At 39.8% G+C, this 15,364-nt stretch overlaps 1 protein-coding gene across 10 annotated transcripts in view; it reads right to left on the reverse strand.

Moving 5' to 3' along the window:
• The window catches only part of tjp1a (tight junction protein 1a), a 128,276-nt gene that overhangs the window by 26,210 nt on the left and 86,702 nt on the right, over positions 1-15,364 (reverse strand). For all 10 annotated transcript variants that reach the window (XM_084716301.1, XM_084716328.1, XM_084716275.1 and 7 more), the window contains 10 exons: positions 11,498-11,554; positions 10,292-10,416; positions 10,005-10,107; positions 9,475-9,799; positions 8,548-8,651; positions 7,590-7,758; positions 7,262-7,397; positions 2,722-2,861; positions 1,803-1,908; positions 1,336-1,486 (listed from right to left, as the gene is read on the reverse strand). In XM_084716301.1, coding sequence (XP_084572427.1) covers positions 1,336-1,486; positions 1,803-1,908; positions 2,722-2,861; positions 7,262-7,397; positions 7,590-7,758; positions 8,548-8,651; positions 9,475-9,799; positions 10,005-10,107; positions 10,292-10,416; positions 11,498-11,554 — 1,416 coding nt within the window. The remainder of the gene's footprint in view (positions 1-1,335; positions 1,487-1,802; positions 1,909-2,721; positions 2,862-7,261; positions 7,398-7,589; positions 7,759-8,547; positions 8,652-9,474; positions 9,800-10,004; positions 10,108-10,291; positions 10,417-11,497; positions 11,555-15,364) is intronic.

Consider the following 15,364-nt stretch of genomic DNA (forward strand, 5'->3'; position numbering starts at 1 on the left):
AAAAAGCAATGTCTTAGAATCATCTTGCAAGCTTTGTAATACTAAGACAGCACACTGTGATTGCAAGGCATTGACATGATCTACTCACCCTGAGTCACTACTAGGTCGATTGGTTGGTCATAATGCTCTTGTCTGACCAAATTCTCACTGAACACTCTCTGTTGTCACAAGCAGAGAGGTGTTTCTTAATCCATTATTGTGGGGGGTGGGAAGGATAAATGTAAACCTGATGTAATTTTTGTATTCAACTTTGTATCAATACCAGCAGTCCGTTACCCGACTTCAAACTTACCAGCTGCAAGTTTTGCCATTTTCATACAGGGTTAGTTTTTATTTTGTAGGCTATCCTGTTGAATTTGGCACTATCATGTTTTTGTTAATGGGGTCACTCTCACAGGTTGGGACAATATTGGACTAACACTGTAATACTGAGGGACAGTGTGAACATTAGGCCTAATTTTAAGCTTATACTGCAATGTGAACTGTCTTAGCATTGACCTTGTTTGCGTATGGAATCCTATATGACCTTCATCGCTGGTGTGTTTGTGTTGCTGCTGTTTTTAACCCCAAATTTTGATGATGAACATACCCTGAAGGTAATGATATAGATTTGTGTGAAAAAGAAATGATCAAACTGCAGAAAGTTCATTGTGTAGCTTTGATTAAAACCAAAGCCTTTTTGTGTTGAGTCAGTCTGTGCACTGTGCCTGATTTAGTTAAAATACAGATAACATGAAGATATTCTTTCTCCATCAGTCATGGAGTTGGTTGATGGGATTTTTAATCAACCAAGATCTTCTTTGTCTTCACATATTCACACAACCCTGAAACCAATGTAAAACCTAAATGCATGCAGCAGATTTCTCCCCAACACTTTCTTTTTTTTTTCCAACCAAGGCTGGCATATTTGATAAATGACAGCGCAGCCTGAGGAGGTTTTGGGAGCGCTTTGACTGACGGTGCAAAGAAAGGACAGCCTCAGTTGTATGACAGGACAGTTTTTGCTGAATGCTATAAATAGTCATCTTCTGTTGTGAAAACCAACTTAGATATACTTATTTCAGTTTTGGTCTTCAGCCTTTAATGATTTTAAATCTAACACAAAGACAATTATCTTTTCTTTCAAAACATATCATTATCTGCTGCCTTTGTGATACACTCTCTCTCTCTCTCTCTCTCTCTCTCTCTCTCTCTCTCTCTCAAATATATGTCATGTACAAGTGCATATCTAAAAACTGGTCAAACACATAGAGTACATGGCAAACACATCAGGTATCTCCAGGAAGTTCTGTGGTGATCTCTCACCACTATTTCACAAAAAACAGTGTATCTTACCCTGAGAATCTGGTCTCCCTCCTCTAGTCCCTCCTTGGCTGCAGGACTGTCCTCCAAAACTCCTGCCACAAAAATTCCCACGTCGTTCCCTCCCGCTAACCGCAGACCGACACTCTCTCCCTTCTTGAACTTGACCAGCTTCATACTCGGCCTGAGGAAGAACATGGGTAGACAGGTAGAATTAAGCAAAAGGTCACCAAATTGTGGATTTAAAAACAATCATTCTAAGAGACACAAAACACAGTCTGTATTCAGGCAAGAGTGTGATGTAAGAACAAAGCCAACATAAACTGACCAGCAGAATCTCTGCCTTAATCTGAACTAAATTTAAAGTATATGACAGGTAAACTACTTTGAATTATATAATTCACTGTTATTATCAAAGTGAATTATTTATTATGCGCTCTACATCCATGCGCATCTGCACTCAATACTTGAAGGTGCTTTGGAGCAATCAGAACATTTACCTGAGGATGCTGTCATCATGAGCGGCGCTCGGTACAGGGGCATCAGAGGGGCTGACAGGCAGGTCCACGTCAGGCTGCCCAGGCTGTGCATAAACTGGCTTTGGTTCTGCCACAAACACAAACATAGTAAGTAGAATAACACACATATATAAAAAAAAAAACAATTAGATTGTGAAGAATCAGATTGTAAACAATCTATGCAGAACAATACAAGAGTAATTATTTTTATTGCAGTGAAGATATTTAACCAAGTGCTGGGTAATAGTGAAACCAAGATTGAAAGTGAAAGCATCAAACTTAATCCATGTCAGATTTGGGGATTTGTATTTGTTTGGAATATTATACCCTTTTTCCTCAGATTTTGACTTGTAAGGTTAATAGTTCTTTGAGAAGACTGAGAAACAGAGCTCAACGAGAGATATTATTTATTAGATACATATCGCCCAGCCCTACTGAGAAAGATGTGTCAAAATGTCATTTGCAGTTATTAATAACCTTTCAAACAATGATATTACATAATAAACAGATGTTAAGATTGTATGTTTTAGGTGCTTTAAACAGTAACAGTTGAGTTTAGTGTGAAAGTGTATCTGACAAACTGTCTCATGTTTTGAAACTTACAGTTTGTCTTGAAAATAATATGTCTTCAGGCACAGCTCTTAAGGAAAAAGCTGAATAAAGTACAGAAGTATGCAGGCTAAGCTTTACTACATTGTAACCTTACTGTAAAAGTTGGGACACTGTGTAAAACATAAATTTAACTGTTTTAATTTGCTAATTCTTTTAATTTGCTAACTTTTTTGTTTTGTACTAATGACAATGACACGTCAAATTATAATGCATGGTGAAAGCTAACACAAACATGAGAGACCACAACAATCCCCTAAATCTGAGGGCTGATGGGTAGAGGTGTCTGTACCAGGCAGCGGAGGTAACTGTTTGTCATCTCGGGAGCTCGCCTGGTCGCTGGCCTGTGACAAGACGCCATCATCAGAGCTTTTCACCGGTGTGGATATGGCCCCTGGTTTGGATATGCGATCCTCATCTCGACTTCGATGGCTAAAATAAACAAAAATAACACATCACAATGCAGCACATGTGAACTGTCAATGCTATAAACAAAACTGACAGTGCACATTAATCCATTCCTTAAATGACTGTATTTATTGTGTTTAAAATGGCCAAATGGTTTTGTAAGTGTTTTTATAGTTATGTCCTGTGCTGGTGTAACCTGGAAGATTCAGTCACTAAAATGAACCCAAAAGGAAACGGCAAGGACAATGGATTACGTGAAAAGAGCACATGGAAAGAAAAATGGTTGAGATGACAATAAGCAATTAAAAAGGATGTACATATCTGTCAAAAAGACCCTGCAAATACGTCACCAGTCTAAAGTTGTTGAGAAAAAAACGTGTTGTCTATGCAGTATGTCAAAGGCAAACCACATTCCTAACAGAAACAGATATTTAGTTGGAGCAGAAAGGTTTTTATTGAATGTTTTATTTCTCTGCCTGTGAAAGGTTACTGAATGGTCAATAAAATGGGTGTTCACATGAGACTTCTGGAAAAATGTGACTTGGAAATTAAAAGTAAGACCAAGCCTCCCAACATAAACTCCTGAGTTAGGATACTTTTCAGTCCAAGTTCCTGTTTAACCTGGATAAAATAAACGAGGGAAAACTGTGTGTGTGTGTGTGTGTGTGTGTGTGTGTGTGTGTGAGTGTGAGTGTGTGTGTGTGTGTCTGTGTGTGTGTGTCTAGTAGGCCAAGTCTAACAGAGTAGAAAAAGCTCTGCTGCTTAAAACAATGGTTGAATTCCATTCTGGTCACATGACTGCCGGCTGGCAGCGCACTTGAGCTGTATTCAGGAGCTTTTGTAGAAGAATGTGAAGGTGCAGACTGTGCCACCAGCTCAGACTAAGCAACTTCTCTTATGCTCAAAATGTACAGTACATTGTAATCATCAAAATTCACGCAATAAAACATGGTAAAACAACACATATACATCCATTTACATGCATATGCCATATTTTACATCACAGAATGGCCTTTTTCTATGTCTGTTTTATCAAGCAGCTCTCAATACAATTCATTTTTACATGAGTCCGATCTTTGCAATTGTTCTATGTCAGCAGAAACAGCATCAGAAAGACCTGTATGTGAGTCTGTTGTTGAGTGAGAAGGATGAGAGCTGCAGTTGAGCTTGAGGATAAATAACAGAATTGTAATGAAAGGGAGAGTAAGACAGAATGTATGTGTGTGTGTGTGTGTGTGTGTGTGTGTGTGTGTAATGGATGAATGAGAGAGCGTGAGAGACAGAGGGAAAAGAGAGAGACAAACAGAGCAAGAGACAGAGGGACAGAGAGGAGTGAGAGAGACAGAGGGACAGAGAGGAGTGAGAGAGAATGTTATGGCCTAAATCTGCTTTTTCTTGCTGCAGAATGGTGCTAAAAAAAGGCTTCCCACTGACAAACACCATTTGACAGAAGCCTTTGTTCAATCCCTTTGCTTACACATTCTTACAGTATGGGCACAAGCTAGAGAGAGCAAGTGAGCAAAAGAGAAAAAGTGAAGGAGCAGAAGAGATGTGGCTGCACAGACATTAATAAACATTGCAAAATATAATACTGCCACACCAGAATCTCTACATTGCTTAACAGAACAGGACTGGGACTCTCTACAAGCTTTAAAATATTTACAGAACATTGACTAGATATAACACAAACTCTACAAAACAAACAAAATAACATTCAACAGCAAAATTTCACTCTAGTAGACTAACAAACAATTAAGACATATCATTAACAAAAGCTAAGCAATAATTTAAAAACAAAAACTAATTACTCACACAAGTGTATCTGTAAGTTGAACCATGATGCTTATCTAGAGGCTTTTGAGTTAAATTCCATAAAAGATAAAACAGAAAGCTTTTGCATCTGTAAACTTCATGCAACTCAAAACTCATGCTCACTAAGATGATGATCTGCTGTATTCAAATACATGGAACAGCATCATGCCCTCTGCACAAGAATGCCTCTTAGCCCTGCAGCCAATCAGGTTAACCGAACCATCTGGCTTGGGGCAAAGCACTGTGGGAAGTATGTCAAATTCCTTTTTCCCTTCCCAAACTGGGAGATAATGAAAACATTCCCTTACATCACAGTCTAATGACAGTCAGACTGTTATTTCTTTTGTAAACCACAACCACATGAGAAGAAGGTGTAACTCCTTGTATGACAATTCATCATGTGCTTACCAGATTAACCAGTCACACAAAATGTGCTCTGCTACACAAAAATATCTGACTTAACATTCTTACTTCTTGGCGGACATATTTGGTAGGCGAAGATAGTGGAAATAGCAATAGAAATGTTAAGAGTGAGTAATGCTCAAAATAAACATACTGGCCAGAGAAATGTAGTCACTTACACTGGAAGTAATCTGTGCAACAGTGAACCTGCCCTCATCCTGCATTGAGATAAGGATGGTTACTCCACAGTCTGACATAATGTAGCATCGAACGAACTAGCAGAACTGGAGGTTAATCTAGTCATATGTAATGACAAGCAGCTAGTTAGCCATAAAGTTAAACTAGCAGCAGTAAACTGAGCTAACATGCTGCAGCTACAAGAGCCATTCAAGGGTTTGGTCTGCTCAAAACAAGCAATGTAAGTAATATCTTATTAAGGATACTATTTTGTCCTATAGGGAAACAGTTTATTATAAAAGCAGATTTGACAACCATGCTGTATCTCCCAGAGTCAGACCTTGATCCTATCAAGATCACAGAAGTCTACAGGAAATTGCCTCTGTTTGATTAGCAATGAGTTTGAGTGCTTCCTGAAATAGCACCTCCTCTTAGTTTTGTATCTGGCTATAGTTCTCTGTAGCATTGCTGTTTTTTTTGGTTTGGAGTATGACAGCCCTCTGTGTCTGCGCCCCAAGGCCCATATAAACATGATGAAATGGAGGTCTGGTTATACAAGACTCTGACAGCTCAGAACAAGTGCTTGAAGGCAGCATGGATTCAGGGCCCCGATTTAATACCCACCCCTACTTCAGAATATCAAACAGAGCTATGAACTGTGATCAAAAACAGCAACATATCCTCTGTCTTTTCTCATTGCAGCCACTGACAGAATTACCAAAAAGTGGCAAGCCTGTTTTAATCCCCAGTCCCATTTTATCGGCTGGATTCAAGTCTGCAAGAGCTCGTCATCTTGCTCCATTCAAATGAGCTCAGTATCTTCTTTCTGTCTAGTAAGCTGACTGAGAGAAACTAACGTCATACTTGCACATTATCTTCTAGCTCTCCTTTGCTATCTATATGTTTGTCAGCTACAAGAAGCTACATAGACTCTAAACTACAAAGTTAACTTACTGGAAACGCCAACTGGTAGTAAGGAAAGAGGAGGACAAAGAGACAGTATGGATGTTAGAATGAATCAGAAGAATAGCACAGAATTTGTACAGAGCATATGCAGAAAATAGCTATTAAATCACATTGCATTATTAAAATATAGATAATATTTCGAGTACTCATGTTTAGGCCATTTACATGAGTAATGGCAACACAAGAAGAAATGGTATAAAAGGTATAGTTCAGACTTTTTGAAGTGGGGTGGTATGACATAATTATCCATAGTCAGTTTACTACCTACAGTAGATGGCATTTGGCATGCCCCCACTTTAGAGACACAGCAGTACTGGGGGGGGGGGGGGGGGGGGGTCCTATATTGCCACCAGACTCAGTTGGCAAAAACAGTAAGAGCGATATTTGGTTTATGTTACAGTGGTTTCCTATCAGAAAAGGATGTCTGACATCAAGGTTAAGCATGGAAAATGTTCTAAATACAGCATGTACTCAAACTGATATAGATTTTTTTAAAGACAGGCCTTTTTAGGTGGCTATAATATGCTTTCAATACACTGCCTCCACAACAGTCCTCTAGCTTCTTTCCTTAACTGGGGTTGTATCAACCGTCATCTAGAGACAACAGATAAGTACCTAATACAACCCCACTTCAAGAAAAAAAACAAAGAACTTGCCTTTAACAGTAAATAATCATAAGTGAAAGTGTCTATAAAGCTGAGACAACCTTAAACCATTTGAAGGTGATTCTTTATACATAAAATGGTTAGATCTAGATCTAATATACTTTCAAAACAAGACCTTACTTCACTGGGAATAGATGGATCAATAACTCCCAGAGCAAGGCATTATTGGAACTCAGTGATGGCTCCAGTGGGAGTGTGATGGTTTATGCATGCAATGTCTTTATCTATTGATTTATGCATCAGTGGTGCAAGGTACTTACTCAGCACCCACTAACTCGTGGGTGTGAACATGATGTATGCAGCTGGAGTGGTGGGAGTATGGATGCATGACTGTGACACATGTGACAGCTGTGTCCCATCACCAGATTTGCAGTCAGATGTGTGCATGTGTTCTTTGCTTACCTGCCATTGCTGATCTGCCGAGGTGAGTGACGGAGATGGTCTGATGGCTCGGGCCTGTCAGGTGACCGTGATCGACTACCTCGCCCGTGGGATCGATTGGAATGGTCTGATGTCAGTGAATGTATTTCTGAAATGTCTGTGAAAATCAAATTAAACGAGTATTAGCATTTAATCAATGACGTACATCAAGATAGAATTAAAATAACAAGAAAGAAAGTACTTTAACTGTGATTAAAATGGTTACTTCAATGTATAAAAATAATTTTAAACTTGTCTATTGAAAAAACAGTCAGCTTGTGCAATGAACACTACATGTCTGCTGTCTTACCATCTCTGTCGGAGTTATTGGCTGATGGGATGCTGTCATCAAGGTCAGGAATGTTGAGCAGCGTGGCTCGCTCGTCTCTCTGCACCACCATCTTCAACTTACCCTTTGACCTCTCAATCAGCTTCTTGGCATCTATCAGTGACAGGTTCTCTGTAACTGTGCCATTGATCTGCCAAAAGAGGAGCTGGTCAGCACAAGAACTGAACGGACAAGTTATCCTCGCTTTCCAATTTTTCTGTAGTGCCCATAATGTGCTTTTGAAAACTAGGTTATCGTTATGAAGCAAAGAGGAAATGTGAGCAACCCAGTTCACCCTCACATTAACAATAAAAATGTCTTAAATAAAGAGGAGAGGAGGCTATAAACATGTTTAAAAATATCTAGTATAATATAATTAGGCTTATGATGCCGAGTCCACAATAGCTGTATTATATTATTTATATTGCATAGAGCAAAGCTTTTTATTTATTTTTTTGTATTTATTTCCATTGGTCTTTGTCGTCCAATCACACTTCGACTAGAAAATACCTCTGCCTCTCTACAGAACAACTGATACACTAAATTGGATTTTGAATGCATCTCTTTACTGTGACGGAGGATTTCTCCCTCCTCAGAGATTGAGTGGATAAAAATTCAAAGGAATAATGGAATGTGTGGTATTCCTGCTGGTGAGCCTGCATACTAATGAATTGTGACCTCACTCTGTGATCTACTTTCAGCAGCTCACAGATTACCACAGCAGACTAGTGAACTTGTGTTTTCAGTAAAAAAGAATATCTGATATTTCTTTTTTTCCACGCTACCTCACTCCTTCTGTTGAATTTAAATCTATTTCTTTTCGCATTCATCTGTTACATTCATTCAAATAATTTCTTTATCAGTTCATTTCACAATCACAGTGTTTTATCCACCTTCAAACCCCTGTCTTGTTCACAGGCTCATTCATGGGAACACTCACCTTAAGTACAACATCTCCCTCCTGGATGTTTCCATCTCTTGCAGCAAGGCTCTCAGGAGAGATGTCCTTCACAAAGATGTGGCTGGCCAACCGCAGTCCATATTCTGCTTTCACAGGATAACAAAGTAATATTAACAGGGAATCAATTTAAACAGCACTTTGTACCTGTAAATTAATAGACTAGTCAAGGGATGAGAATCGATAAGATCTCATTGATAGCGATCAATTACTACCATTATTAATCAATTTTCCGTGTGGAAAAAAAGTTAGGCACAGGTTTTCAGTGTCAAGAATTATTTTATTATCTGTCTGAAGAGGACAGTGTAAAAACACAGGAGAAAAAAAGGCTTGCATGTGACTGACGTGTGCAAAAGCTCTAGAGTAACCACTGTTTATAACACAGAATATTCACCCCTGGTAATTGATGTGCTGCTGAGTTGGGAGGTGGTGGCATTTGTGTGTAAAGAATCAAATATGTGGCATTCCTGTAAATAAGCCCATGCTAGGTAGAGAGATGGTTCAGGATATTGCTTGTCTTTCCACCCTTATTTGAAATGATCATTTCAACATTACGACTACCAATGTTTTCTTTGTGAAATGAAGCTGCACTTTGAACTGTTTCTTCCTCTCTGACATGACTCCTTGTTGCAAGTTTCCATCAGAGTAGATGCAAGAGTGTGTTGTCATTGTTTTGCAGTGTTTTGCAAACTGTCAGAAAAACATGCTGGCATTGATGAAGGGAGGTGATAAGGTCGGAGGTATGCAATTCTGAGGGAACACATAATTTGGAACCACCTCTCAACTGGAACACGTTCTTGATTTCCATCCCAAGACTAGTCAACATTCCAATCCTTGTAAATTTGTAAACTGGATGTGTTCACAATAAGCATAGGCAACTTGTCAGTGTTTGGACGTTGTGTCACTCACCTTCATTTTTGCGGGATTTGACAAGGGTGACCTTGGCTGGCCTGGGTGGAGCAGAGGAGGCTTGTGATCGTCGATCAGAGCGCGGTGAGATGCTCCGCTCCCGCGAGGCACTGTGATCCCGCCTGCTGCTGTTGCTACGTTCACGATCGTGACGCCTGCCAGTGCCTGGGCCTCCGCTTGCTCCTTCATAGGCACTTTGGCCACCACGACCACTGTGGTGGTAGCCATCATCCTCATCACTGTCCTCTTCCTCATGCTCTGACATAGTCTCCCTGTCCCCTGGCCGAGAAACAGGGATCTGCACTTTCCTTTTCCGACGAATAGTCTGGGGACAGACAGAAATTTTTGAGTGTTAAAGAGGTAATTATTGTGATCTTCCTCACATCTAAATATGACAGCATCATTAATGTTAAAAAACAACAGAGTGGCCCCCAATCCTGAAATCACACAATGTAACCTCAGAGGTCATTATGATTCACACAATTTCATGCAAACTCAACTCTAATAAATATCTTCAGTGTCAGACTTACTATCTTTGCATTTTTGCCACTCTTTCTGAGCTGCTGTACAGCATAGGCATGTTCTACGTTGTCCATAGAGACTGCATTGACCATCACCACTCGATCATTTTCTCTGAAACAAAAAAAACATGATGGTTTACATAATGTAAAATGGAACAGGGAAAACATGTAACAGAAGCTTACTTTAACTAACTAACAGTGGTCCTACAACCGGTTTCTCTGTAATTATTTACATGTGCAAAAACAAACAAACAAAAAAACACTAGTATGACATCACAAAAAACTCAAAGACTTACTGTAGCAGACCCTCTGCAGGACCTCCTTTCAGCACATCAGATATCACAATGGATGTCTCCCCACTCTGGAAATGAGGGTTGTCTCGGCCACCTGAGATGGCAATACCAAACCCAAAACCTGGGGCCTACACACACAAAAAAAAAAACACACACACAACACTGATGGATTACTGACTGGCCAATACATTGGATTTGTCTAAGGCTATGTTGTATACAAAAACAAGTTAATAGGCTCTCTGTAGGCTAATTATAAGTGAAACTGTTATTTAAGTAAAATGCAGTGTGTTTCTGTGCAGCAAAGGGGGACTTTAAAACCATGGACAACAACAAAGCTATACATTAGCAAGTTATTTCACAAATTTTCCAAGAGGTTTCCATGGGGGTTTTGAGGAACCAACACCCATGGAGCAAGCCATGTGATGTAAAAGGCTAATCATACAACCACAACAGCACAGGAGAGCCACAAGCCTAAGAGCCACAGGCCACACTGGGCCGCTCATTCAGCCTCAATAAAGCCGCTACTAATTAGATTACAGCAAGCAGGCCAGTCTAGACAGGTGCTCTACACAATCCTGGGGCACAATAGCATCAACTAACTAGAGTTTACTGTTTCAAAGCAAAGAACATTCAGAAATTCAGCAAGACAGGGCAATTAGTATATTAATTTATCAGCCACCTCTAGGGGAAAATGGCTTTGAATAGTTTGATCGTTAACCTGATGATGCTGATTGTGCCAGAGGATACAATCACTCATGCACTGATCTTAGCTACTGAGGTTAGGAGGTTGTTACAATCCATCATAATTACATGTGACTTTACACAGGACAAAAAAGCACATGGTGTAAAATCATCCCCTTCTTTCCCTGGAGTTGTGTTAAGGAGAGGAGTATGTTGCCAACAGGAAGGAAGTGAAATGAAGTAGTAAGGAAGTGGATGCTGATTTCTGTCTTCCTTTAGTCTTGTTTCCTGCCATCTGGGTTCCTTGACTATTGTTTCAGTACCACACATCCTGCTGCTGTTACATCTGGCCCTCTCAGTACAGAGAGAGAAAAGAGATGTATGGGCAGAGGATAGAGAGGAACAGGGAAGAAAAAGTGAAAAACACACAAGACATTGTGCAGGATTAGGATGCCAGAGACAGACAGAGAGGGAAAAAGACAAAAGGGAAGAGAGGGGAGAGTGGATTAAAGAGTTGTAAACACTTACCCTGTGAAGGGTCACTGTGTGCTGTTCCCATATTACCGTTTCCTCCATCGCTGCACTCTGTAAAACAAGACATAAGAGGGTAAGGATCAATGTCTCAAGACTAAATTAGGGACATATGTAAATCCAAATGTTATCCATTAAAATAATCCTGCAACAAATATGGCCGTTGTTTAGCTTATAATGTTCTCTTGTGGACGCTGAGTCAACTCTATGATGCAACTCGATGGTCATTTTTAGGCAGTAGCTTGTGGTGGCGTTGTACTGCACTGCATTACAATGAATGTTCTACTGTCTCATCTTTATGTATATGAGAGGCACAGCCTCAGAAATGATCAGTTAACTCCACTCCTCTTTGAAAGTGTAAAGAAAGAGTGAGTATTGTGAATGTACCTCAAAATACATCATGATGGTTCATAAGGTTGTCAAAAGTATGAATACTTTTTCAATACAACATGCTTAAAATTATACAATATCTGAAGATTTCAGTATTCAAAGTATCAAGAAGACACTTAACTGTTCTGCCTGATATTTGGCCTGTAGCCCTGCAAAATCAGACAGTGTTCAGTGACTTTTGCTGTACCAGCACTGTATGCAGGTTATTAATAAAAACCTATTTTAAAAAATGATCCTATTTCCTGTGCCAAAGACTTTTCCTTTTTGCAGTGGTATTGGAAGAAGTATTGAGAATAATTTTTACAGTAGTATTGCACCAAAGCTTAAAATTCTGTTATCATGACAACTCTGTTGCTTTGCATATAACTGTGCATAAGATTGTATACTTCACAGTAACCTTTTACTCACTCCGGACGTGTTTCACATATTTAAAAACAGGTCTAAACACGATTCACACACTTTAGAACTGAAGATAATAATCATAGGTGTAATAATACAGGATTTTTTTTTCTTATGTGAGTATTTAGTCATGTTTTTTATGTTTTATTTTATTGAATACAGACTCAATGAGGGCACATTTAACTAGCAAGCAAGACGTGCATAAATAACACACAAAATTCCACTGCAAAGAATACATAGTTTATATATAGCTTTAGATAAGAGTGACAGCCTAAAAAACACATGTACACTTATGTATTTTTACATCCTGTTCAGTTTTAATTGACAGGGCTGTTGTTTGGCTACCAACAAAATACACACCATTGCTTATTTGCACAACTAAGTCCTGGAGTCCTACAAGTCTACATGTGAAAAGATTATGAATGACAGCAGCGTGAGTAAACAGCCAGCAGAGTCTGACTGAGCTTCACAAGACTGAGTGAACATTCCTGTATCACTCCTTGCTGGGTCATCTGAGAGAGCTGAAGCAAAGACGGTATTTAGCTGCTCCTCTGACCTGTCACACTGGATTAAACCGAGGCTACGCAGGCATCTTTTGCTTTCACTCATTCTCTAATTCAGTTACATCACACAGGTCTCTCTTTATGTAGGATTTGTCTTTCGGTACAGGCTTTCTTCTTTATTTCATTTACAAATCTGTCTGTCTTTTAGTGTTTCACTTTGACGCTTCACATGAAGCCCAGAAAATGTGATAATATGAACACAATTATGTCAAATAGGCACTCCTCAATTCGTGTCTCCAAAGACTGTTTTTTAAATTCTCAGAGTGCTATGGCCCCAGCTTTAAATTACAGCTTTCCCATTTCCACTCCAGCTGATGAAGCAACGCTACTGTCCTGCTGTCCATCTGTCTGTCTGCCTACAGGGACTGATGGTACAGCTGTCTGTGGCAGAGTGCTGAGCACAGTCCACTGTGGCAGGGGAAGGAAAAGACATAAACACCACCACACGTGGCAGGGTGCTCATTTACTACAACTTCTATAATCAGCTTTTTAAAATAACACACCATGTCATCTGTCCACCCTATCATCATGATAATCTCACTCCCTCACCCCTTAATCATCACCTAATCCCCAAACCATCTCACCCATCATCTTCTACATCATCATTATCATTACTGTCATCACCTTCTCTTAACCTAACTGTACAGTTCACAGGAGGTTCACACTGCAATGCTGCCAACTGCATGTGATCCAAGGTATTTCACATGAAAACATTTTGTGTGAAGGTGATGACAAGAAACTTTTAAAATGACTGATTGAAAGATAAAACTATTTGTCGGTTTTGCAATTAAAGCAGCCTAAATGAGTGGGGCGTTTTGAATCAGTGTTTCCCCTACACACAACACTGTGAATGACTGATTAGAGTAATTTTCCAAGCAAAAATACCAAACATTTTCTGGTTCTGGCTTGCCACCTGCAAATGTTTTCAGCATTTCTTTATCTGAAAGGATAACAAACTTAATATATTATCATGATGTCTGATAATTTGTAGTGGGCATATTTTTGCAATTTTCTGACAATGTAAGACATAAGGATTGATCATCAGATTAGTTGATATTGAAAACAACCTTTACTTGCAGCCCAAAACCTGATTATTGTGATTATCAACATCAGTAAGTCGAGCAGTTCACATGGTTTAACTTTTTTTTTTTTTTTTTACAAGAATTCTGGTATTGTTGGTAACTGTTGAGGTGGTTTCCAGAAGAATGTGTCTTGACCTCCAGGCAATTACAACTCATGTAACTGCTCTCTATGTGAGGGGAGAGGTAGTTCAGACATTTGACAAAAAGAGAGGATGACCACAAATTCAGCACCTTCAAAACTTAGAAGTAGAATTAAAATGATTTCTCAAATGGTGTTTGTAAAGATAGCTGACTGTTGAGTCTAATTTCCAGGACGTAAAATACTGATGTTATGGGTTGGTAAAGCATCCCGAGCACAGCAAAATAATAAGAAAATAAACAGGAGGCTCCAGCAAAACGAGAGTTGACTGGAAAAAAGTTGCACCACATTCAAATTGTGCTGCAACACAACATCATCTGTCAAGGAGCTGTATTGGCCAATCACATACATATGAGCACACATTCACACACGGATTACTTTACTTTTTACTTCTCTTGTTTACCTGATGATTGTCTAACCAAAGATAAACTAGATGCCACCATGACTTTCTGGACATTTAGAATCCCCAGTTAGTATTACATACTGTATTGCAAGAATAGCAAGCATTGTGACAACTGATAAAGCTTGTTACTCCAACTGGACTTCCTGGATCATATTTCATTGTCTCACTGGCACCTAAACAACACCTCCCACCAATGCAGCCCTCTACGGTGTTTTTATTTTTTTTGTTATGTTTTTGGGCTTTTTTGCCTTTATTGGACAGGACAGCTGAAGAGCAGACAGGAAACAGGGTGAAGTCAGTTCTCTCTGAATCCCAAACTGCAGCATAGACCTGTGGCCCTGAAGGCACCAGTCTCTGCTACACTTACTGTAGGTCTCCTAATCTATGTTTGTGCTTCAATCACTCCGCTCAGTTCAGTTGGCCTGAACCTCGAGAATACACAGTTAACCCTTTGACCCTAATTTCCATGGCAGCTCTGTGTGTGGATGTTATTTATGTCCATAATTGGCACAGAGGGCTTGGGTGTTCCCCCTCTCTACCCCCACCCTCCCCCGTCTGCCCCTACGACTCCCACAGTAATGCTACTATTGTGTGAAGGGACCTGACCCATTTAACCGCGGCTCCCCCCAACATTCCCAAACACATCCATTCCTCTAAAGTGTTTTGTGATATATTCATCCATCCGTTCATCCATTCATTCATCCAACAGTCCAGGCAGACAGAGGGGGGCTATGCCATGAGAAACGACAGCATGCTGGGGTCATGTGACCGAGTGGTCAGGCAGGCAGGTGGCCTTGTCCTTGAACTGTGGGGTTGCAATGATGGGCAGGGAGAGGGAGGAGAAGGAAGAGAGTACGGCTATGGGCTGCTTATACAACTTACACAGGG

This window comes from Lutjanus erythropterus, chromosome 1, assembly GCF_056507025.1.
Source record: "Lutjanus erythropterus isolate fLutEry1 chromosome 1, fLutEry1.hap2, whole genome shotgun sequence".
NCBI classification, from domain to species: Eukaryota; Metazoa; Chordata; class Actinopteri; order Lutjaniformes; family Lutjanidae; genus Lutjanus; species Lutjanus erythropterus.